Source organism: Leptinotarsa decemlineata, unplaced genomic scaffold (assembly GCF_025532065.1).
Source record: "Leptinotarsa decemlineata unplaced genomic scaffold, Ldec_3_MD MMD2_tig00000008_RagTag_RagTag, whole genome shotgun sequence".
Taxonomy (NCBI): domain Eukaryota; kingdom Metazoa; phylum Arthropoda; class Insecta; order Coleoptera; family Chrysomelidae; genus Leptinotarsa; species Leptinotarsa decemlineata.
The window spans coordinates 8,756,654-8,782,221 of record NW_027412537.1 but is presented as its reverse complement, the minus strand read 5'-3'; the positions used below and the strand labels follow the sequence as shown (position 1 = coordinate 8,782,221).

General features: G+C 34.4%; 1 protein-coding gene across 3 annotated transcripts in view; it reads left to right on the top strand.

Annotated features, from left to right (window-relative positions):
* The window catches only part of LOC111504846 (adenylyl cyclase 78C), a 215,956-nt gene that overhangs the window by 118,237 nt on the left and 72,151 nt on the right, over window positions 1–25,568 (top strand). For all 3 annotated transcript variants that reach the window (XR_012464500.1, XM_074170986.1, XM_023159555.2), the window contains 5 exons: window positions 4,010–4,194; window positions 8,518–8,719; window positions 13,806–13,955; window positions 16,994–17,073; window positions 20,645–20,794. Coding sequence is in view for 2 of the 3 variants with exons in the window: in XM_074170986.1 (XP_074027087.1) it covers window positions 4,010–4,194; window positions 8,518–8,719; window positions 13,806–13,955; window positions 16,994–17,073; window positions 20,645–20,794 (767 nt within the window). In the remaining variant the exon portion in view is untranslated. The remainder of the gene's footprint in view (window positions 1–4,009; window positions 4,195–8,517; window positions 8,720–13,805; window positions 13,956–16,993; window positions 17,074–20,644; window positions 20,795–25,568) is intronic.

Sequence of the window (25,568 nt, the reverse complement as noted above, 5' to 3'; positions counted from 1 at the left end):
GCAATGCGTAAAAATTGACGGCAGACTCAGTTACTTTGAAACTGTGGAATTTGGAGTCCCACAGGGTACAGTACTGGGCCCCATTTTATTCAACATATACCTGAATGATTTATACAATGTTGATACAGAAGGCCACATAATCGGTATTGCGGATGACACCGCAATCTTCTATTCTGGTAAAAATTGACAACAGTTGTTTGGCAGAGTCGAGAAAGATTTTCTCAAAATAAAACAATGGTTCGAGTCCAAATTACTCACGATTGATTTCGATAAGACAAAATGTCTTCCGTTTTCAATCACCAAAACCAATTTACCGGATAATTCACATCTATCAATCACCGACAATAATAACACCTTCACTATACCTATAATCAAAATCATAAAATACTTGGAAGTCTACTTAGATAGTCACATGAAATGGGGCATTCACATGAAAAAGCTCACTTTCAAATTGAGAAGCCTCATAGCAAAGTTTAAACATTTGTTTGAAGGTGATTGACAATGTTTCATGATGAATTTCACTAGTTCGGGCTTCCATTGTCTAATATATAAAATGATTTGAAATCCCTGAAACAACTAAAAAAAGGAAGAATTAAAAATGAATTGCTGAAAATAACAATTATATCAAGCAAAAAACCTGAAATGAAATAATAGTGAAATAAATTACAAGTAAAAATAGAACAATTGAACAAAAAATGAAATTAAAGAAATAAAAATGAAAATAAAAACGAATTGACATTCTTAGACGTTTTGGTGAAGAGGACCGACACTAAGTGGGAAACATTTGTATACCAAAAACCCACTCACATGGGACAGTATCTGAACCACGAATCCAACCACCATCAATCGACTAAAAGAGGAATCATCAAGACTCTATTAGAGCAGTGCTTGCAACCAGTGCTTGCACTTCCCTACATCAGAGGATTATCGGAGAGGATAAGAAAAATTGGTTTCAAGTACAACATCAGAACCTGATTCAGATCCGGTAACACTATCCGTAGCTGTCTCACGAAAACCAGGCCACCAAACGCGGACTGCGATTCCAAGAATTGCATTTACCGGATACCCTGTGTGAAAATCCTATATTGGTGAAACTAAGAGGCCATTGAATGTTCGCATTGCCGAACACAAGAAACACACACAATGAGGGGAAACCAGCAACTCAGGAATAGCAGATCATGTTTGGACCCATCAACACATTATCGAGTGGTCCCAAGCTGAGATCATACACAAAGAGAAACATTGGTTTAGGAAAAAATTCGAGGAAACCGCATATATGTTGTCCAACAACGTATTCAGCCAAGCTAGCGTAGAGATACGCAACATATGGAAACCCATCATCAAGCGAAAAATGGCCAACTCCCGCCAAACGGTCATCCCCCACTACTGCACCAGTGAAGCGGAAAAAATAGAAAGCGGGGATGAGTGAAAGTACTCGAACGACTCATGAATAGTCATCTCTCAGAGGAATCAGTCCAGTCATCACCCGAAGACGATTGTAGATACTAACAATCGAAACGTCGTGAACTAACTTGGGTTGGAATCTCTTAACTGTTTTTTTTTTCATTTTTATTTCTTCAATTTTATTTTTTGTTCGATTGTTCTATTTTTAATTGTACTTTATTTCACTATTATTTCATTTCAGGTTTTTTGCTATAATTGTTATTTTCAGCTATTCATTTTTAATTCTTCCTTTTTTAGTTGTTTTAGGGATTTCAAATCATTTTATATATTAGACCAAACTAGTGAAAGTTTAAACATATCAAGAAATTTTTCGAAATAAGATACTTGAGAATGTTATACTTCGCACTGGTGGGATCACAATTGAGGTACGGAATAATAGCTTGGGGAGGTGCCTACAATAATCAAATGAACGGACTCGACGTACTCCAGAAATGGATACTAAAGATAATATACTGGAAAGATCGATTATATTCCAGTGATGGAATTTATCAACTAGCAAAAGTTTTAGATTCTAAGCAATTATTTTTGAACGTCTTGATAGTGAAGCAGAAAAAAGAAGGATCTAAAAATTACTATGTGCACATATATAATACTCGGAAAGGACCGCCTCGCAGTGCCCGTCGTCTCTGAAACAATATCTCAACGTTCATCATATTTCCTCAAACCCAGAGTATACAATGCAGTTTCCAGTGAACTGAAAACAATCATCTCGCTAATCTTATTCAAGAAACAACTGAAAAATTGGATTTCAAACCTTCCTAGATCATTCACCCATCAACTGATCGATATAAATAATTTCTGAAATAATACAAAAGGACTAAGTTTTCTTCAATGAAAAAGTATCGATACTATAAATCTCAAATAGCTTCATCTAAATGTGTGTATGTGTGTATATTTATGTACGTTGATTGATCTTTCGTCAACATCCTCTATTATTTACTATCATTATTTTCTTCCATTGTTCCACGACAAGCATATGTTTTTGTGGATTATCATTTTTACAAAAATATCATCAAAACCATTTAACTACCTGCTTGAATTATTATGTATTATATAATCAACTCTGTCATTTGTTGAATAAATATATTATTATTAATACAGGTAAAAATGAAGAAGGGTTAAAAAGCTCCACAAAACTGACCATAGTGATATTCACCAAGAGAATAAAGACAGAGGGCCTAGGACCTCTAAAACCTCGAGGCAATGAGATAAATCTGTCGTGGAAAGTCAAATATTTGGGAGTGATCCTAGATTCTAACCTGACATGGAACCAACATCTGAAGAGAGTTAAAAAAACGGTGAAGGTAGCACTACTGCTGACATGACACCATGGCGGTTAAACCCTTGTTAATATATTGTTGTAATTAATCCCCTAAAAAAATGACGCAGGCCGCTATTGGTCGTCATAAATTAATTGTGACGCGCTCAAGATTGCGTCCAACTCGTCATGCGCATCGCGGTTGTTCTAGTTAGATGCAGAGTTGCTTCGATAGACTTCTAGCAAAATCCGTATTGGCTTCGAGAGGATTCGATCACCATATATAAATGCTACCCACACCCCGAGCGAGAAGTCAAGTGAAGTCTAGTGACAGTGCGGTGCGGAGTGAATTCAAATAAGGCGATAGATATTTACATATCAGTTTGAAATTTTAGTTGAAGTGTTTGGTTTTAATAACAGTGAAATAAAGTTGAGTTTGATTATTGTACAGTGTAGTGAATTATTGTCAAACCCATGGGGAAAACGTCAATATGCATCGATGGCCTAATATGAAGTAAACGAGCAACTGTTAAGAAATTGAACGATTTTCAAAGACTCGCATATTTGCAGGTGAAACGCCCTCTTTGGAGCCGGCTCTCCCTTTTGAGTCCACAAGAGTTCTGCTTTGTTGCTGTGAAACATTGCTAAACACTCAATTGAAACATCTTCACGACACTGTTGCTGCTCGAGGGTGAGCAAACGCGGCACCCATCTTGCAAACAGCTTCCTAATGTCCAAATTTTCGGACAATATACGATGTACCGCACTTTTTGAAATGTCTACGAAGTCTGCTAGCTCGCGCACCCTCAGTCGAAGATCATTCTGTATCGTTTTGTGGAATTTCTTCACGGTTTCTGGAGTCACCTCATTTGGTCGACCACTGCGATGCTCGTCTTGGCAGCTCGTACAGCCTCATTCAAACTCTACTACCCAATATGTTACTGTTGTAAACGAAGGAGTAGACTCACCTAGAGTAGAATCCAGTTCAGCCTTTATATTGTTTGGGCTGAGGCCTTTCAAATAAAAGCATTATACCACAATAACGATGACCAATTTCTCCATTTCCACAAATTCACCGAAATCGTTTGCTATTGATGGCTGCCAAACATATACTAAATAACGGAGCGTCTTTAAACTTGAAACATATGCTTTATAGATTGTGTATTTTCTGATACAGGTCGGGCCGGATACTTCTAGGACCACCGTCGTACATTGAAGTAAAAATATCCACTCGTTAGGTTCTTATCCAAAAAAACTGCTTTCTGTTGACATTATTATTTCTTCCAGGTTTCCTTGCCAGAGGAGTAGGATTTGGAGTAAAAGAGGACCTAGTGTGGTATGTCCTTTTCACGATCTTTGTTCCGTATGCAATGTTGCCGCTTCCTTTGAGATGGTGCATGATAGCTGGAGCAATATCTTCGATAGGGCACATATGTGTCATTACAACGGAGATTTACTTGAAAGATGATACTGTGAGTGTTTCGCTTTTCTAACACATTGTGATTTTGAAAGAGATTTTATGATATTTCTGAAGAAGAAAATGAGTTTCAGTTAGTTGTAGGTCAAGCACGTTAAATGACACCTTCTGCTAGAAAATCTATAGGACAGAAGTCGTATGTGTTCTGAGGCCCATTCGATTCAATAATTTACCACTTCATATACAAAACTACAAATCATTATTTTAATTATAATGTGAATATATAATGGAAACACCTTGTTTGAGCCTGAGGGTGGGGAATGAATCATTTCAATAAATTTGACACTTCTCATTTCAAACAACGAATTCAATATCCCCCGGAGCGTAGGGCAACAGCAGTGTCTTGTCAATACCGTAAAAGTGCCGTAGAAGGTAATGAAGCCACGCAGTATGTCGATAGATATAGGCTGAGATCGTATTTGCTGGGCACTATTATTATTATATTATCTCTGCAACAATAATAAAAACTGACCAGTTTGCTATCTCTCTCTTTCTCTCTCTTTTTTTACCGCTCAGGAGATCAAAATGAAGACAATCTAATTCAAAACATTTTCTCTATGTAGTTGTTGATCATTAGGTACTAATCTCAATCGATTGGACGGTTCTTGAAATTAATTCTACAGAAAAACCTCAGATACAATCCTAATAGCCTCTATGAATAAATAAAAATTATTTATTATTACTCTACTTTTTTTTGTGAATATGAGGTACCACATCTAATAACATAAAAACTGAGATTCCTAACTGTGAATTCAGTATACGAAACCGCAACAAACACATCCTTCCGCATGTTACAAATTCAAAACTCAAAGAGCACACTCTTATATTTAAGTAATTCAATACTAACATTTGTTCACAAAAATTATTTGAAGCTTAAATGATTTCTAATTATTATATGCGAGCGCTTTCCATAGCAGGTTGTGGCATGACTCCACTCAAACTGAACGTTTCATCTTCTTGTGTGTTCTTTTATACGGTTAGAACGCCTTAGTGCAGGTATTTGTCCTCTCTTTTCATCCGGAGGTCTCTTCAAATTTGCCTGTACTTAGGATACATCAGGTAATATCCTCTGTGTTGGTGTTTCCCTAGGTTCATTGTTTGTAGGAATGTGTATTGTATTGTGTAGAATGTTCAATGTTAGGTCCCGTTGTGTTTTGATTTGTATTTGTAGTGTGAATTATGACTTTTGAATTTATGAATGTCTAGGTTTTTCCAGATGTCCATACGGTTTCCTTCATTGATTTGTTTAATGAGTTTGATGTTTTCTGGTGGAGGAAAGTTATGTTTGTTTTGTATGACGTGTGCTGCGAGGTTTCATTTATATGTACCTTTGGATGAGGTACGACGAGCAAAAAAAAGTATACATAAGCCCAATAACATATAAATCAAACCTCGCAACACACGTTATACAAAACAAACATAAATTTCTCCCATCAGAAAACACCAAACTCATAAAAAAGTCAATGAAGGAATCCGTATGGACATCTGGGAAAACCTAAACATCCATAAATTCAAAAGTCATAATTCACTTATCGAGGAACAAATACAAATCAATACACAACAAGACATAACATTGAATATACTATACAATATAATACACATTCCTAGAAACAATGAACACCAACACAAAGGATATTACCTGTTGTAACCGGATGAAAGGAGAGGACACATACCTGCAATAAGGCGTTCTAACCGTATAAAAGAACAAAAAAGAAGATAAAATGTTCTGTTTGAGTAGAGCCATGAAGATGATAGAACAGCCTGCTATCGAAAGCGCTCGCATATAAGCTTCAACTTCTTTTTGTGAAGGAATGTTAATATTGAAATTTAGAAAATGATGGAAAACTATTTGCATCAATAAAAAAAAATCTTACATTTCAATAAAACTTTATAATACACTGCCTGAAGAAATAAAGAAATGTAAAAACAAACTGAACTTTAAAAAAAGACAAACGAAATATATTAATGGAAATGAAAGAAAATTGTTCTCCCAATTATTTTAACCCTAATAAAATACAACCATAGCATCTTTGGTGTATTAATCGAATTGTGTACCTTTCATGGCATTTTAACTGACTTCATTTTAGAGTTATATAGTTATGCATCCTTGAATTTCAAATTTTACCAATTGACTATTTCCATACATATTTATATATTTTTCTTTCTGTTTATCTGTCAATTTTATGGGAAACAAGAGTGCTTGTATTTGTATTATATACAGTGTGTCCAAGATAAGGATCCTAAGCATGGGAATCTCAGTACCTGTTGGAGATACAGCTTAGGTTAAATTAGGAAAAAGTTGTGTTCTTTGAAGCTTATTTACATGCCGTTTAGAAACTTGAAGAATTTTCATGGCCTGCTGAGATATTTGGGAAAAACGAGAATTTGACAATATCAATTTTATTTTTTTCTGACTTTATTTGAAAAGATATCAAAAAACGAATAACACTTTTTTATTGGCACTTTCAAGGTACTACACGATGGTATTTTTAGTTTTTATATCCGACGTTTCGTTTTCAAAAAACCATCATCAACTTTATTTTTTTAAATAGCCCGAAAAAAAAGTACACCCTGTATCTGATTCCATTTTTTATTACAAATTCAACGATGTAACACATGCCATTGTTTTCTTTTTAGTTTAGGGGAAAATTGCATTTTTTCTATTTTTAAAATGTATTTTTAAGTAGGTTAATAATGATTTTTTAAAGTAATGAAAACAACAAAGAAATTAACGCATTTTTTTATTTAATTCAAAGGAGGTGTTCAAACAGGTTTCCGTTATTTTCCAAACATAAGTATGATCTTCTAACTGTAGAACTTAAAACATCACGTAACATCTCTGGTGTAATACTGTTAAATGCGACAGTTACACATTCTCGTAACTGCTGTCCAGTTTCAAAAGAATGTTGGTAAACCCGGTTTTTAACAAAACCCCATATGAAGAAGTCCAGAGGAGTTAAGTCAGGGGATCGCGCTGGCCAAGACACTTCACTAAAGGTTCCAATCCACCTTCCAGGAAATCGCTGCGAAAGATACTCTCGAACTTGTCTAGAATTATGTGCAGGAGCACCGTCTTGTTGAAACCAACAGTTATTGACCTGTGCCAGAGGTAAATTATCTAAACAGTCTTCTACATAGTTTTGAAATAAATGATGGTATCGTTCGGCGGCCAAAGAATTATAGTAAAAAAACGGACCTAGTATTTTAGTTCCTAAAATTGCACACCACATATTAAACCCGAAACGTTCTTGATGTCTTGATATTTTCTTAACACGCGGATTTTGCTGAGCCCAGTAATGCGTATTGCGGCGGTTGAAGATACCATTATTAGTGACCATACTTTCGTCGGACCATATTATTTTTGAAGGGAAATTATAATCTTCTTCACACGCGCGTGTATACCATTCGCAAAAATTTCGGCGCCGTTCGAAATCCCCTGGTTTAAGTCCTTGGCAAATACTAATTTTATAGGGGTGATATCTATTTTTACGCAAAATAAATTGAGCTGTGGATTTGGCTACTCCTACATTATTTTCGATTTGCCTAGTTGATATTTCAGGGTTCTCAACAACTGCTTGTAAAACATTATTTTGGGCTTCTTCTCAAGATTCTTTTTTTCGAGATAAAACAGGCTTTTTAAATTAACCATATTCTTTTAAATTTCGAGCCAGCTCTATGAAAATGGACTTACATGGCTGCTTTCTTTCTGAATATGTATTAAGATACATTGCTGCTGTATTTACAGTATTTTTGTGGCACAAAATGTAGCACGTTAGCATGTCAAAATTTTCTTCATGGCTATAATGCTCACCCGGCATATTCGACAGTAACAACAACGACACTTACTATTTTATCGTGTAATTAAATAATATTTGACAGGCTCGGTGACAGGTATTTACGTCAAAGCATTTGTTTGCAACGCCTACTTAAAGATTTTCTTAAAAATAGAAAAAATGTAATTTTCCTTTAAACTAAAAAGAAAACAATGGCATGTGATACATCGTTGAATTGTAGTACTTTAAAAGTGCCAATGAAAAAGTGTTATTCGTTTTTTGATATCTTTTCAAATAAAGTCAGAAAAAAATAAAATTGATATTGTCAAATTCTCGTTTTTCCCAAATATCTCAGCAGGCCATGAAAATTCTTCAAGTTTCTAAACGGCATGTAAATAAGCTTTAAAGAACACAACTTTTTCCTAATTTAACCTAAGCTGTATCTCCAACAGGTACTGAGATTCCCATGCTTAGGATCCTTATCTTGGACACACTGTATATTCACTGTGAATTAAGTTATTATTATTATAAAATTACTTTTTCAGTGTGAAGATTCCGATGAATGCAAAATAAAACGAATATCGGCGAACATACTGCTCTACATTTGCGTCAATTTTGCCGGAATGTACACGAAATATTTAACCGATCGAAGCCAAAGAAAAGCTTTTCTGGAAACTCACAGATCAATGGAAACCCGATACAGGACACAAAGTGAAAATGACAAACAGGAAAAATTGCTATTGTCAGGTAAAAAACAACCTCTCAGCACTTTGCTTTGCTTTTCTTCACTGCACGATGTTACGTGCAGATTATTCGTAAATACCAAATGAAAGGTAACGGTGGGGTGTGAGGATTTTATTATGTGCATCCAATGCAGTTTGTTGAATGCAGGGTTTTTAAAGAGGTAGATATTTATATTCTATCGGAGGAATGATCAGAATGGTTTTTTCTATAAATACCATAGAAAATTTAAAATCCGACTTTTCATTAGGTCCTTGGAATTGCTCGCGACTTCATTTACGTGGGTTTCAGTTTTTCGGTGTTTCCAGAGAAAAAACACTTTGTTGTGAGATTTTCACTAAACAGTTCTACAAAGAAGCAACACGTGTTTCGCCATACAATGACTTCTTCGGGTGGGTCTTTACTAACTATATTCTACATATTCAATGCTTTATATACCTAATTTTAAAAATTTGAAGCAGTTTCATCTTCCTCTTGAAGATGATCACTTGGTGATCGAAACACGTGTCGAGGTAATAAATGTCGAGGTGTTAAAATAACGGTTTGGTATTGGGAAAAAACTCCAGTAATATTCACTGTTCCAAACAGTGCATCAAAATTTGAAGGACAGATAGTTGAACGCCAGGTAGTTGTACAAACCAGGGTGCCAACTTTAAAATTCAACACTGAAGATTATGGGGGTTGTTGAACTTATAAATTCAAGAGTGGAGATCTACATAACTCGAGTTGCTCGTTTAGGGGTATATATTTCTGGATTTTAATTGATTTGTTAATTTCCATGGCTTCCAACAAATTCATCTTTTCCCTTTATTACATATGTGAAGGATTTTGAAGGTTATCTTTACTTATCTTTTATTTTGATTCTTGAAGATGTTCATACATTGTAGATTTTCAGTCCAAACAGACGTATTCACGCAGTCTTACGCCAAAATTTCCACCGATTTGGCCTGTATAATAAGAAAAAAAGTTTATATGAACTTGTGTCCGAAAATGCTTCGTTTCGGAGATACGAGGTGTTGAAATTGTATTTTTTTGTTCGCTTTTTGAAAATAACTCTCATAAAAAATAAGTTGTTCGCACGAAATTCGGTACCCGGGGTTTTTTAGACGTGGAAAATCATAATTTCGTATTAATTTTCATGTTACATCTAGAGGGCGCTGCGTACGCTGTCATTATTTATTTCAAATTGCCTTAACTTTTTTGACAGTAAACTTTTGATATATCTCATGAAAAAACCCAATTCCCACACCTTTTCAAAGTAAAAAAGGTACAACAACGCTGGAGGTGATTGTTTTTGAGATATTTACAATTTTCTATATCGATGCATAATACTTAGTTCCTAGGGCGCTAAGTGAAGTTGCTGAGAACATTACAAAACTAAGTCAATAAATGTTCAACGAAAAGTGATTCGTTTTCGAAATACAGATTGTTGGAATTTTTCAAAATAGTTAGGTTTTTGTCATGAGTTTTTTGCAATTTTAGTTATTTTCATCAAACTTTATACGCAGTATACCAGTACAGACTTCTTCTAAACTGAGAATCATCGAACTGCTTATTCCATTCAAATTTTAAAAATTGTCAGGTTTAACTATTCAATTAGAAAGTGCTACATTTCGGAGCTTGTAAAAAAACAATTCGGAGAAGTACTATGTTATTCATTACGAAAATAAACATATAAAAATTGAACGAAACAACTATTACAACTGTTCATAGTGACGACCACCAACAGTAATACAAGCTTCTGCTCTCCTCATCAAAGAATTCCGCACCCGTTGAAAAATGCCCGGAGTGTTTCTTATCGTTTCGCAGCAAGCTATGATGCGATCCCTCAACATTTCCTCCTTTTCAATGGGGCTAGCATAAACTAGTGATTTTAGGTGTCCCCAAAAGAAAAAATCGACGGGATTGAGGTCCAGTGACCTCGTGGGCCAATGCTCAGTGCCTTCTCTTCCTATACATCGCTAGGTCTGAAAAATGTCTTGCTATCACACTAAAATGAGCAGGAGCTCCATCGTGCATAAACCAAGAGTGATTTCGGAAACCAATGGGAACATCTTCCATAAGTTGAGGAAGCTCGTGCCAAATTGAATAATCCCCAATTATGCCTACCCATACATTAAAGGAGAATCTGTTTTGGAAATGACTTTGCGTTATCGCATATGGGTTATCTTCCGCCCATATGTGGTTGTTATGAAAGTTCATGATACCATTTCTTTAAAAATTAGCGTCATCTGTGGATTTTCGATAAAATTTGCGGATGTTGTTCGACTTTTCTTTGAAGCCATTGAGCAAATTCGATACGTGGTTGGAAATCACATATGATATGATAAGGATATAATTGATGTTTTTTAAAATTCTGTAAACTGTCATGTGACTCACATTTGAAGTTTGACTAATTTTTCTTGTACTTGTCTCTGGATGTTCACTAATTTCTTCGAGAACCGCCTCCTCCAATTCTACAGTTATTGTAGTCCGTGGCCGTCCTACTGCAGAATTTGTTTCAAAGCTTCCAGAGTCGGAAAGTCGCCGAAAGTTGCGGATTCGCAAATGTCGCTGCACAAGGAATCACGCGTTGGGGATAACTTTCCTGATAGATGCGTCTGGCCTCGCTTGAATTTCCGTCAGCCAAGCCGTATGCAAAAACGATATCAGCCATTTCAGCATTCGTAAAGTCGGGCATGGTATCAAAAAATCACTTTATAAACTCCGAATTGTGAATTTGTCAATTAATAGTTTAAAAATGTGATAGCGAACTTCTATTTTTATAAACAAACTTTCATAGCCTACTCGATTTAATTAACTTAATTTGCAAGCGGAGAATGACAAAAATTATGGAAATCAAATTTAGCATATTACTATATGCTTCGATATAGAAAATTGTAAATATTTCGAAAACGATCACCTCCAGCGTTGTTGAGGACGTGTACCTTTTTTACTTGGTAAAGGTGTGGGAGTAACATTTTTTTATGAAAAGTACCAAAATTTAACTGTCAAAAAAGTTAGGGCAATTTGAAATAAATAATGACAGCGTACGCAGCGCTCTCTAGATGTTACATGGAAATTATTACGGAATTATGATTTCCCACGTCAAAAAAAACCCGGGTACCAAATTTCGTGCAAATAACTTATTTTTTGCAACATTCATTTTCAAAAAGCGAACAAAAAATTCAATTTTAACACCCCGTATCTCCGAAACGAAGCATTTTCGGAAATAAGTTCATATACACTTTTTTTCTTAAAATTGTCTCAGGAATACGTCACTTGAATATTTTAACGTACTTATGTTACACCCTGTATATACATGAATTTTTCATTCTATCCCGTTTGGGTTTTGTATTAAACAGTGTTCTGCCTAAATTATTATTAAATATGAAAGCTGTTGATATTTTGTATTTATACAACTAACCGATTTGAATTCATCAAGCACTTTATTTTGAGTGAAGCTTTGAACAATATATTAGTGGAACCCGCACCCGAAGTTTTTGAGATTGGCAAGCACGAACGCACAAGATACACAGACACAAATTCCAAAAACCGTTGTTTTGGTTTATATTGCAATCAAAAGGTGGGAAATTAAAGGAAAAATTGAAATCAAACTTGGACAAGACTTACTATAAATAATTACAGAAAGCAAGAACATGAGTTTGTGGCTAGATGCTGATCTGAGATGTCACAAATATATAAATTCACTTTGTCGTAACTTGTACACTATTTTACGTCAACTCTATCAAAGTAGAGATATTCTGACTTCCAAATTGAAGTGGAAACTTTGTGAAAACCTCATATTGTCTAGATTAGCATATTGGTTATTAGCATATTAGCAGGTTGGTTACCGATTGCTAAAACCTGGCAGTTCCACCTACTCTTCAATACACATAAATTCCTCATTCTCAAAAAGATAAATTATATTTATGAAAGACATAAAACTTTCAAATCTCAAAATAATTCTAGGACACGAAACCGTCACACTTTTATTATTCTAAGACACTTGACAGCCTGCTTTTCTTCTAGTTTAATTTACAATTCTATCAAACAATATAACGCTCTGCCCAGTGAATTTAGACACTACTCCATATATAATTTCAAGAAAAGAAAAAGTTGAAAATATATCTGAAGTCTTCTAGATAGATAATATATTCATGTTATGCTTTGTTCATATGGTTTTCCTTTTGTCTCACTTTTGTATATGTTTTGCTGTACAGTGCATTTCTTCAATGTCCCCCCTTTTATTTTTTGAACGGGTCAACTCAAAAAATTGAAATTTGGGATAATTAAATTACTGCGTGAATACTTTATTTTGAAGTGAAATTGACAGATGAAACTTTTAAGATGGCGGCTGGGCGCCATCTGGGAAAAAATTGAATGGAGAGGGGGATCTTGTGACACATTATTTTGACGTTCCTGACGAGTACTTCACAACCCTAGAATATGAAGTCAATATCTTCACCTACTAAAAATTGGCGGAACATTTATTAATTTCCTGAAGACAAACACGTTATAATATCGATATTTCTAGAAATTTACCTTTTTATCTGCCGTATGACAATTTCCACAACCCGATAATGTTTGTTAAGTTATTGTTTGTTTATAAAAACCATAAAAAATGTCAGTACGACAATAAACATCATTGTTCAGTTAGAATATTCTCATTTAGTTTTCGAATTTACTAGTAGAAAGGTACCATTTCAACAATCTCTAAAATGGTCAATTCTCGTCCATTGGAAGAAACAATTGAAGCGATTTTTATTTACGGTGCGACGCGAAACTTTCACGAGACCAAAGAAGAAGGTTTGAAAATGTGGAATTGGTTTTCACGTTCAAGAAACTAATTTTATGTTCTTTTATTCTTTGGGAAGCAGTTCTCTCCGTTTGGCCAATATCAATTCTTAGTCAAGAATCACAAGTCAACTTATAAAGTTCTGATCTATCCGGCAATGAAGTTTCGTCTTAATTTTTTTTAGGTTTACTTTAATTATTAAGTCACGTCCAAGTCTTTCGTTTTCAAAAACGAGCTAGGTTATAAAATATGTTAATGACGCTTATTAGCGTTTCTGGAAATGGAATAGACATGATAATGTTTCCTCTTTTTCAGTGCTCCCGGATTTTGTGGCAAGAGAAATGATACGAGACATAGAAAGAGAAGAAAGAGGAGGGGCATTTCAACCTCATCAATTTCATAAAATTTACATTCATCGTTACGAAAACGTTAGCATTTTATTTGCCGACATAAAAGGTTTCACAGGTGAGAAGAAAATCATATCGTTCAATTCCGATGTTCTACAAAATCAATTTGAAAAGACAATCTAATACTTGATAGGTAGAGTTGTAGCGTGGGAAAAGTATTACTTTTCCCACGCTACAACTAAGACACTATATCTCGACGCACGTTTCGCTAACAAAGTTGGCATCATCATGAAATTGATAACATAGCGTCAACAGATAGTGCTTTAGTTCTTGTGTGTAAAAGTTTTCTCATCGAATATGATCGCACAGAAACCAATCTCATTTTCTGAATTTTATTTCGATATAAAATGAATATAGTTTAAAAAACTAAAAAAAACGCTTTTAAAGAACATTGAACTAAAAAGTTAAATTTTTTTAATACGCCTAACACAATAACGATCGAAAAATACTAGTATTATTGTGAAAAAAGTGTGGGCGCTGGATATACAAAAAATATGGCACAAAGCGATCGTTATTGTTTTAAGCTTATTAAAAAAATTATTTTTAACTTTTCAGTTCAATGTTCTCTAAAAGCGTGTTTTTTCTTAACTATATTTATTTTTCCTAATAGTTCGATGTTCTTTAAAAGGGTATTTTTTAGTTTTTGAAACTACATTTCTTTTTCAAATCAATCTTTTGATTTGGTATGTAATGTCAAGCACCTCAATTCTAATTTTTCGGTTTTTGAAAATATTCATGTAACTGAATTTTTCATGTGTTCATTTTACGATAACGTTTTCATTGTTGAAATCCATATTCTGGTTTGCTTTCAAATAATCGAATTAGATTTTAAAATGTATCTTTCGTTTCGATCAAAACTTTTTTCTGTATTAAATCACGGGTATTCGAAAATATTTAAATATCGCCATTGACGTCATTCAACAATTCCCGAGCGATGCTCATGTCACGGGTTTTTGTTCAAAATTCGACAATTTTGGAATGAACTTCGCTACCACACGCTCCTGCCCAAAATTTCCGACAAAATTGCATGGCTTGAGCCAATTGATATGCCGATATCTTTAGCAGATTCTCATATAGTGATTCGATGATTCTCTATAACAATTTTCTTCACTTTCTCAACATTTTCATCGATTGTTGATAATTTGGGGCGTCCAGGGCGAACGCTGTCATTCACATTTTCTCGACCTTCTTGTAAACATTTTTCTCTCAGACTCAGAGTACAATCACCGTATGCTACTGTCAACCTATCAGCAAAGATACTTTTACAATTGCCTGAACTAACGTTACGTAACTAACGGACGAAACTGCAGTAGCGTTAGTTACAAATAAAAGTGGTAAAAAACATAGAAATTTTCATTAAGTAACTAACGGACGAAACTGCAGTAGCGTTAGTTACAAATAAAAGTGGTAAAAAACATAGAAATTTTCATATTTCTTTTCATTACTTATACAATATTGTATACGTTTGAGAATGTCCATATTGGACGAAACTGCAGTAACGTTAGTTACAAATGAAAGTAGTAAAAAACATAGACATTTTCATTTATCTTTTCATTGCAATCTCAAATCCATCAACTTTATCAAAAATCAGTGAAAAATTAGTCGAAAGTAAGATAGTGGGTTTCTTGGAAAAACATAAAATTATAGCTCCCATACAGTTTGGCTTCCGAAAAAAAACACGAATGACGCCATCTTTTATTTCCTCGAAAACATCTACATTACCGTAAATGTACTGGCGGCGGCAGTATTTCTGGGCCTTTCCAAGGCATTTGATTGCATGGAACATGAAATCCTGCTGCAAAACTCTTCATTATGGAACTTGAGCAACAGCCTTAGAATGGTTCAGATCTTATATTAATGGTAGAAGTCAAAAAATAAAATTGAGCAACAACACTTCTGATAATGGAAAAATTGTAAGCGGAGTCCTAGGCCCAATTTTATTCTTGCCATATATTAACGATATGGCAAAACCTGATATATCTGGAGCATTCACCTTGTTTGCGGATGACACTACGGTACTTTGGGGTAATAAAGATCCGGGTACTTTGACTCGGTCTATCCACTCAGTTTCAGAAAAAATAATAAATTGGTGTGAATCGAATATGCTATCGCTAAATGTTTCTGAATCAATCAATCACATTCAAGTGGGACATAGAATAAGTAATACTAGGTGAACACATAATTGAAAGTAAGCCTGTAAATAAATTTCTTGGTATATTCATTGACAGTAATTCAAAATTTGATACGCAAATTACTGCTTTAAAAATAAATCATCTTCTGGTTCATTTGTCATAAATGTCTTATCTCGTAAACTCGGATTTTCAGCAGTAATAAATACATACTATTCACTTATGGAGAGTCATCTCCGGTATGGAATTCCTTTCTGTGGCTCAGACAGCCAGATTTTCATGCAGAGTATATTCGTTATCCAGAAAAGATCTTTGAGAATAATATTCAAATTTAAGATGCGTTACTCACGCAGGGCACTTTTCTACAGGAATAAAATGTTAACAATATTTGAAATATTCATTCTAGAGACTGCCTGCTTACTTCACAAACATACAGTTTGAGAGCCATACAGAAACGTCTACGCGGAGCGATAAAAAACTTGCCCTTCCACTGTTCACATCATTTTTGAGCAGGCATTCTCAAATCTATAGAAGTGGATAAATATATAATCATCTACCAAAACAAATTACATCAATTAATGAACTTGAAAAATTTTTAAAATCAGTAAAGAACCTTGTTTTGGAAAAGTGCTTCTACAGTTTGGAAGAGTATTTTGCATACAAATTCTAGTCTTTCGGTATACCACGATGTATATCACGAATAATATCAAGTAATTTTAAAATTGTGTTGTTTTAGTGATAACATATTTGTAAATCTTTTTTTTCTTCGATATTTTTTGATTGTTTTTTTTATCTGTTATTTTTAATTTTCACTGTATTTATAAACATATAACATAACATAACAGATAATGAAGATCTATCTATCTATCTATCTATCAACATTCTGAGTGTTTTGAACACACTCATATAGGGAAATAATATTTTACATTTTAGTCTGCTATGGAATGATTTTTTGTTGTTGTTTCAGTTCTGTCAACAAAGTGTACGGCCCAAGAATTGGTGAAAATTTTAAACGAGCTTTTTGCAAGATTCGACAAACTTGCTACTGTAAGTTCAAGTTATGTAAATACACATATTGCACGCCATATTGCACAGACGTAGTATCTAAGATGTATAAATATGATCTCATATTCCTTATGCAACGGCGCGTCTAGGATAATGTTTCGGAAGGGGCATGCAAAAAACAAAATCATATGGATATAGTACCATTGATTGAACTGAAGTGTTTGTACCCATTATCGTGCATTGAGGGGTTACCAAACAGCTTTATCATTTTTTGAAGGTGATTGACAATGTTTCATGATGAATTTCACTGGTTCGGACTTCCATTGTCTACTATATAAAATGATTTGAAATCCCTGAAACAACTAAAAAAGAATATTAAAAAATGTTCCCATTGTTGGGAACAACCCCTGACTGAAAGAGAAGAACTTTTTTTCTATATCTGAAATACCAGGTAACTGTGTGTCAAATTATGATTGCATAACTGTTTTCGCTATTGTAGTTTTAATATTTTTCATTACAAAAATTCATTTATTTTTTCGATGACCTTATATTAGCGAACATGAGATGCACTAATGAATTGGCTAATTTATAACTCTCTATCAATACCTTGATACGATACCTTGACAGGTCGAAACAGCTGTCTGGTTGGATCACGTGCTCTCTGGCTCTGCTTTCGTATAGGAATGTTCTTTTATAGTACCTCGAAATGAACGTAATTCATTTCGAAACATTTCGTGGGAAATATAACAAAATTTTTGTTCGAGTGGAGGATAATTTCATCTTGCCTAAATAAATTTCCAAATATTATACAGCTATCGGACCGAGTCATGCCCGGTGGGAGAAATCGTATCTGCGTAAAGTTTGGGTCGTAAAATTGCATATGTTTATACAATTTACTTTTAACCCTGCTACCGCACACTTATATTTCAAGACACAAATTGCACATTGGGGTCTCAAAAACCCAATAAATGAAATGGAGTTTTTTCAAGTTGGTAATATTTTTTTATTGTTTTTACACATGGAATTGTTGAAGTGGTTATTTTAGAGAGTATACAACATATTGAAAAGTAGTTTAAACAAATATTCCATTCTCGATAATATCAAATTGAAAAAAAGAAAAAAAAATTGTAACAAAATGTACGATTTTTTAGAAATTCACCAAAAAAAACAAAAACTAAAATTTTCGAATTCTAAGTATACGAAACGTTTTAACTAAATATCATTCTGTTATATTGTGCAATTGAAAAAATTATAATTCCTCAAGTTTTTCTTAGTCAGTCTAATGAATCAGGCTGATAAATCAGCCTCACAGCTCCTACATACCATTGCCCTGTGTTCATTACAAAACGATTTATGGCACACGCTACAATGCATATTTGTTTTTCTGTCTTTTTTTCTGTCGCAAAAACTACAACGAACTTTTCGTCGCAAATTTTCGTCATTATTTGGTGGTGGATCTGGCACAGGCTCATCCAAGATTTCCATTATCTTTTGACGCAGTGATCTTCTAAGCGTTGGCAACCGTAGTCGTTCCCTGAGAAATGGTATTACCAAGGACATTCCCAGCTCTTTTAGGAAATTCCTGCGTGTCCGAGTTTTTTTTTCTGCCCAATCTTCCATAGCAAAGGTAAGCAGAATCATCGAATTGATACCACTTCCATCAATCATACCATAAAACACTCGCATAGGCCATCTATTTGTTTTTCTTGCTGTGGTATATGAATGGCACAACTGATCGAAGGTGTCTGTACCACCTTTGGTTGCGTTGTATGTCTCAATTATCGTTGGTTTATTTGTCTCGTGATCAATGAAATCGTCATGGTGTAAGGTAGAAATTAGAATCACGTTTTTATTTTGCTTGGGTGTGAAAGAAACTAGAGTTTTGTTATTATCGAAAGCGAATAACGACGACCCTACTTTTTTTTGGCCAAGAAACTAGGCGGAATTTCTCTTTTGTTTTTTCGCAAGGTTCTTACCATTGTAAGCTTATATTGCTCAGATAGAAGATTAGCCAATGGAATCGAAGTGAACCAATTATCAAAAGTTAGGTTGCGATTGGTATTGTGTATGGGTTCGGACAATTTTCTAACATAATAGGTTGGCACACTTTCATTATTTTTGCAGTTCACTTTGCCCACATAAGGAATAGCATTCAACATGTAATAGGTCTTAGCATCATTTAGCATTAGTATTTTCAAGCCGTATTTATCGGGTTTGCTGGCCATATAGATGCGGAAGCTACAACGGCCACGAAAACTCATCAGTTGCTCGTTTATTGTGCAATATTCATGGGGTGTGTAGTATGCCTTGCAGTTGCTTATATATACATCCCATATTTGTCTAATTGGAGCAAATTTATCTGTCTGACGTCGTATATGTCTATCAGCCTTGTTATCAAAGCGTAAGTTAGTAGCTAAAAACTGAAATCTCTGCTGGGACATGGTTGTCCGAAAAATTCCAATCCCAAAAGCAAGGGACCATAATTCTTCTGTGCTGCAATTTGAGACACGCAAAGCTCCCGCTATATAGAGAAGACCAATGAAAGCTCTTACCTCAATAACATTTGTGGTTTTGGTGTAGCTGAGTTTGTTAGTCTCATCGTGGTTTCTCTCAATTTGTTCATTGGTGCGTATGGTAATTGTTTCGAATATATCTTCACTGATAATCAAATTCCAAGCTTCTAAAGGGGTTTCTACTTTTCTAGCATCACCTTTAGCACCGGGCAAATGTAAAACAATGTTGTCAGCTCTCAAACGACCTCTCCTCTGAGGAACTATAGATGACCACAAGTGGTTATTTTTACTTCTTAGGACGCTTTTATTTCTCGTTTCTCTTGGACGCATTTCTTGTTCATTCTCACGAGCATTGTTTTGTTCACTGCTATTTCCACTAGCTTATTCACTGTTATTCTCACCAGCTTGTTCACTTTCATTTTCACTGTAATCTTCATTTTCATTGTCACTGTTTTGTTCATTTCCACCACCCTGATCACTTTCACAAGCACTTTGTTCATTGTCTTCCTCATCTTCCTCCATCTCATAATCGTTTTCGCTATCCGAAAATTCTCCAATTTCATATCCATTTTCATGATCTGGATTGCTCCAAAGATTATCTACAATCTCCTGCAGTTCCTCCTCTGTTAGCGGACGAGTATCGTTTCTTTTATGCCTCGACATCTTCCTTCAAAATGATAGATAATAAAATTTCTAATAGAAAGTATGTAACTTAATCCTGCACACTGGGGTCTCAGTAACCCAGGAGCAGCTAAAATCAAAATTTACCACTTACCTAGGAGCGATAAAATATTGTGCGTCCTGCCTCACTCGTATACAACTGTTAACTGAATTTACATGGCGCTGGCCCAAGGTCACGATCGAAAGCCTGCTTACAAGGTAGAATATAAAGGTCACGTGGGTTTTCTAGACCCCAGTGTGCAGTAGCAGGGTTAAGCTCCATCACTAACTGAATATGGTCCTGGATTTGGATGTTTACGGCTTGAATTATATAACAGGCTAATAACAGATTTCTACACATCTACTGCACATGTTGTGGGAGGAAGCTTTTTCTACTACATTCATGTCAGTACCATTCACTTCCATTTATCTTTGCTCAGGAAAACCACTGCCTAAGAATCAAACTACTTGGGGATTGTTATTACTGCGTATCAGGGCTGCCAACTCCTAGATCGGACCATGCTCACTGCTGCGTGGAAATGGGATTGCACATGATCAAGGCTATCAAAGACACAAGAAATAAGACGCAGGTAAGGTTAGCAAAATCAGCATGATGTGACTTTATAATTATATTCATAATATTTATAGTGTGGCAATTAAAAAAGTTACATACAAAACTAACAGAAGATGGCATTAAAAATTATCAAAACCTTTTCCAGAATAGGAAGTGGGAAATAATATAAACACAAAAAGAACTCACTTCGTCAACCCTCTAGGCTCCACCTGAACAGTTAAAAAAAAATCAAATAGCAGACCCTTACTTTGGTAAGCCTGTGAAAATACTAACCAATGGTACGAATAATGATTGAAAAGAATGTGCACATAAATTGAATAAAATAGCTATTTATGATATGAGTGTTGAAAGTAAGGTTTTATTTTGTGAAATGAGCAATTTCACGATCAAAATAAAACTTACGTTCAACACAAATATCATACAAAGTTGTTTGTACCACTGTCCTGTTTTCATAATAAAATAGATACATTTATTATTTCCATAAAAACACTTTTTGACATCTCTTGTCAGTTAACTATTTTCATGTTATCGCATTTGCTGTGAAGTGGCCGTGTCAGGTGACGCCGAATCACCTGGTTAACAAGAAAAAGTATTGTTTACAGCTCACACGTTTTATTTAAAGTCACATTTAAAGTTCTTGCTGGTGTTTAATGTCTTGCATAATGAAGAACAATAGTGAGGAATTGTGTGTTCCTGACGATATTGAAGAGGTTGCAAAAAGAGCTTTAATCGGATTGTTACCAAAAAAATCGGCTCAGCAGTACGACATCGCATATTCTAATTTTCTTAGCTGGTGTAGATTAAAAATCGTCGAAGGAAATTTCAGGGAAACCGTCTTCTTAGCCTATCTAGAAGAGAAATAAAAAATATGGAACTCGTCAACTTTGTGGAGTAAATTTTCAATGATAAAGTCGAGTGCCCTCGTTAAAAATGGTGTTGATAGAAGCAAATAGCATTCTCAAAGCGAAAAAATGAAAGTTACAGGCACAAAAAATCTAAAACTCTTAAATTTGAAAAAGTCCAGAGGATTTATAAATGAGGCGCCAGATAAAAAATATTTGATGATAAAAGATGCTACTATTTTCGGAATATATGGAGCCTGCCGACGTGAAGAGCTGCGCTATTTATTAATATAAGACATTAAATTAATGGATAAATCATTAATTGGTCGAATTCCAAATACAAAAACGAAAATGGGTCGTTATTTTTGCATTGTTGGAAAAAACATTGACTATTTTGAAAAATATGTTGCCTTACGCCCTTCTGTTATCAATCATCAACGTTTTTTTTCTGAAATATTCAAATTATGAATGCAGTGCCAACCCAGTTGGTATGAACACGTTTGAGAAAATTCCCTCTACCATTGCTGAGTTTCTGAACCTCCCGGTACCAAAGAAATATACCGGTCACTATTTCAGAAGCTCTCCTGCTTCTTTGCTAGCAGAATCAGGAGCAAATATAACGGATATTAAGAAGAACGGGGGATAGAAGTCTACAATAGTAGCTGAGGGTTACATCGATCAATTAAAACAATTAAAAATGTCACTTTCAATGACAGTTGTACAAACATGTATTTGCCGTTTTTGCAAAAATATGTAAACTGTGAACATCTATTTTCTGTTTTTTTTTGCAGTCCACCTTTTTTGTTCATTCGAGACATTCAAAAGTAATTAGTGTTAAGGCTTTTTCACAGGTTTTTCAATGATATGTCACAAGTAGATGTTTGCTATTGATTTTATTCAGTTAAGGTAGGTGGACCTAAGTGGTTGATGGTGGCTTTGAGTATTTTTGTTATCATCTTTCGTTTGTAGTATAGCACATTGCAAATTTCAATATTGTCACGTTTCATCAAAACAATGTTTTTTTATCAAAGTATCTGAACTGAACAGCCTCATTCACTTCTTAGGATAAAGTGCTTGTCTCTAATATTAGATAAATTCAAAACAATCACATTTCTGATTTCGTCATTCAGTGCCATGGCATAATTTATGCAAATCATTTATGGTTATAAAAAATAGTTGAGAGTTCAAGTGGAAGTCAGTTTCCAGATACTTTTGTTTATGTGAATTATTCCGAATAATAATTTATCCAAATTTGGGGATTTTTATTCAGCGCTACTGACAATTTTGATAAAAATTAGCAAGTATAACCATTCCGAAACATCTTCATCATGATTATACCGATGAATTCAAAATATTCTCCGCATTGGTGGATGGAAGCTATATGATTCTTTCATATCTTCATTTATAATCGATAAGCACAACTTTCGTTTCTTCATTAACTCTGCTCTTTCCTTACAGGAGATTGGGAGATCATTTTGTATCCCCATTAGGCTTGTTTGTTCTAAATAAACTGAAATTGATAACAATTCTTTGCAAAGTCGTAAATAATATTCATCGATAAAACTAAATCCGTGCCTAAACAAAATCAGCATTTCATCAACATCAATAATGCTAACAAAATAATGCTTACATTGACAACTGGTTGTTAAATATCCGATAAGACACCCATTTTTATTGTTATAGTTGTGGTGTATTTCTTTATGATCCGGGAACTGTTGTATACAAAAAAATGCTCATTTTGGAAAGAAAATTATGTGTTCATCAATACATATTATAAATTGAAGTCTCTAGGTGTGTATGTCTGTTTAAACGCGATGAACTCAAAATCTAGAGAACGTATTTATACGGTTTTCATCAAGAGACGAAATGATTCAAGATAAAATTTGTGTGAATTGATTGAAATATGATAATATTATTCGCCCCCATCGGGACGTTGGTGCGATCCTACGAGAGCTTTCATCCAAAGCCTGATTCTGATGTCTTTGAGATATAACAAAACCATTCACTAAATATTGATGAATTGGTTATGTTGCCAATATCAACATATCAACAAGAGAGTCAACATAAATCCTACGAAGTAGGAATCACCAGTCATCGGTGAACCATCAAGAAGAATAACTATCTGAAGAAGCCAGCCACTCGTGCTGGCGAAACGTTGGTATGCAGTTTCAAACTGAGATGGTCGTCAAACCCGGTGGCTTATCTCTAATTTTTCAAAATAGCTGACTATGTTCATTTTAATATCAAAAATGATATGGTGATTTTTCCTCATTGAATAAGTATTTCATGCCCATTATAACTGTCAGGTATCTCCTGTCAGATGTAATATCAGATATGTAATGTCAGATGTCCCGGTTAATGGTATCTTCTATTTAAAAAGTTATCATCGATCCTAATCGAAAGTTCACCAAACAAATTACAATAACTGCCGTCTACACTGCCGTTGACAAACCGATACAAGATTGTATTTTAAAACTGAAATGGATCTTGCTCTACATACACCCGCCAATGTTTAGTACCCACCCATATGGAAAAGTCTTCAAATGGACTACAGTGTTCTAGAACATTTCACAGCATTCGATAATGTTCAGGAATGTATAACAATGTCCTGAACACGTTACTTTTCAGACTATACGGGTTCTGTTTCTATAACCTCAAGAAAAAAATTGAAAGAAAACCTCTGCTTTCTTTAGACCGTTTCTCGATACACGTACTAACTACATACACAGGACTAGTTTTCAAAATTTTTATGTGTATAACTCTTACGTAGCTATTTGAAATATTCTTCAATTTGCTTGGTTTCGTGAATCTGATATAAAAAAAATTGTTTTTTTCTTCCACCATTTCCTTTTTTTAATTATCCAGTTCAAAAAGGATTTGAAGCTTTATATCTTCTATTAATTATCTGCGAGCGCTTTCGACAGTTGGCAGTACTGTCATCTTCTAGGAACTCCTCAAACTGAACTTGTCATCATGTCGTCTGCCTCTTTATATGGTCAGAGCGTCTTAACTCAGGTATTTCAGGTACTTTAGGTAAATTTGCCTGTATTTGTACTGCATCAGGTACTCTTCTTTGTGTTAGATCTTCTCCAGGAATCTGTATGGTTTTGTTTAATATATTGATTTGATTTGTACTTGTTCCTCGTACTGTACGTACTGTATAGTTTGGAAAGCCCCGTTGAAACTAGATGAACTTTGCATCAAGTTTGACAACTTTTATTTTTCAAAATTTGTTTTTAACATCAAAGAGGCTCTTAAAATATTATTATATTACAAAAAAAGAAATTCGGTGACGAGTTTAGTTAAAATAAATGATTTAGTACAGGTGTGCTTAAATTTTGATAAGTAGAAAAAGCAGGAGTGCGGAAAAATAGTGAAAATATAAAATACTTATTATGGGTTTGAAACTTGGTGTGTGGGTATAAAATTACAAAAGAAAATGTTTTTATACTTTGATATTTTTGGATATTTTGAAGAATAATGTCATTTTTCGATGTTTCTTTTTTTAAATGTCAATTTTGGCAGGTTAAGGAAATCACGTGACCTATTTTGTAGACGCCATTTGACATCATTTCTTAAGCAAAATCTACTGCCAAAATCAAATTTCACATAAAACGATAAATAAAAAAGTTTCCCATTTGATGCGGACTTTATCGGTGGCACTGTATATATATGTATATATATTGACATATAATGGATGAATCAAATCTGGACGAAAATTATTTCTTGATTCTTCAAATGGAATCCTGAATTCTTCGTTCAAGATGTTTTGCCTTATAAGATCGTTTTTGAAAATATGAGATATTATAGAAAATTCCTAGCGGTTCGAAAGTTATAATAGAAACAGTTTCCAAAAATATTCAAATTGAAATTCTGTAGTCCATCAACCCTTTCTAGAATATGAAAAGAGGAGATCTATAAACGCTATCTCTATGGAAGCACACTCCT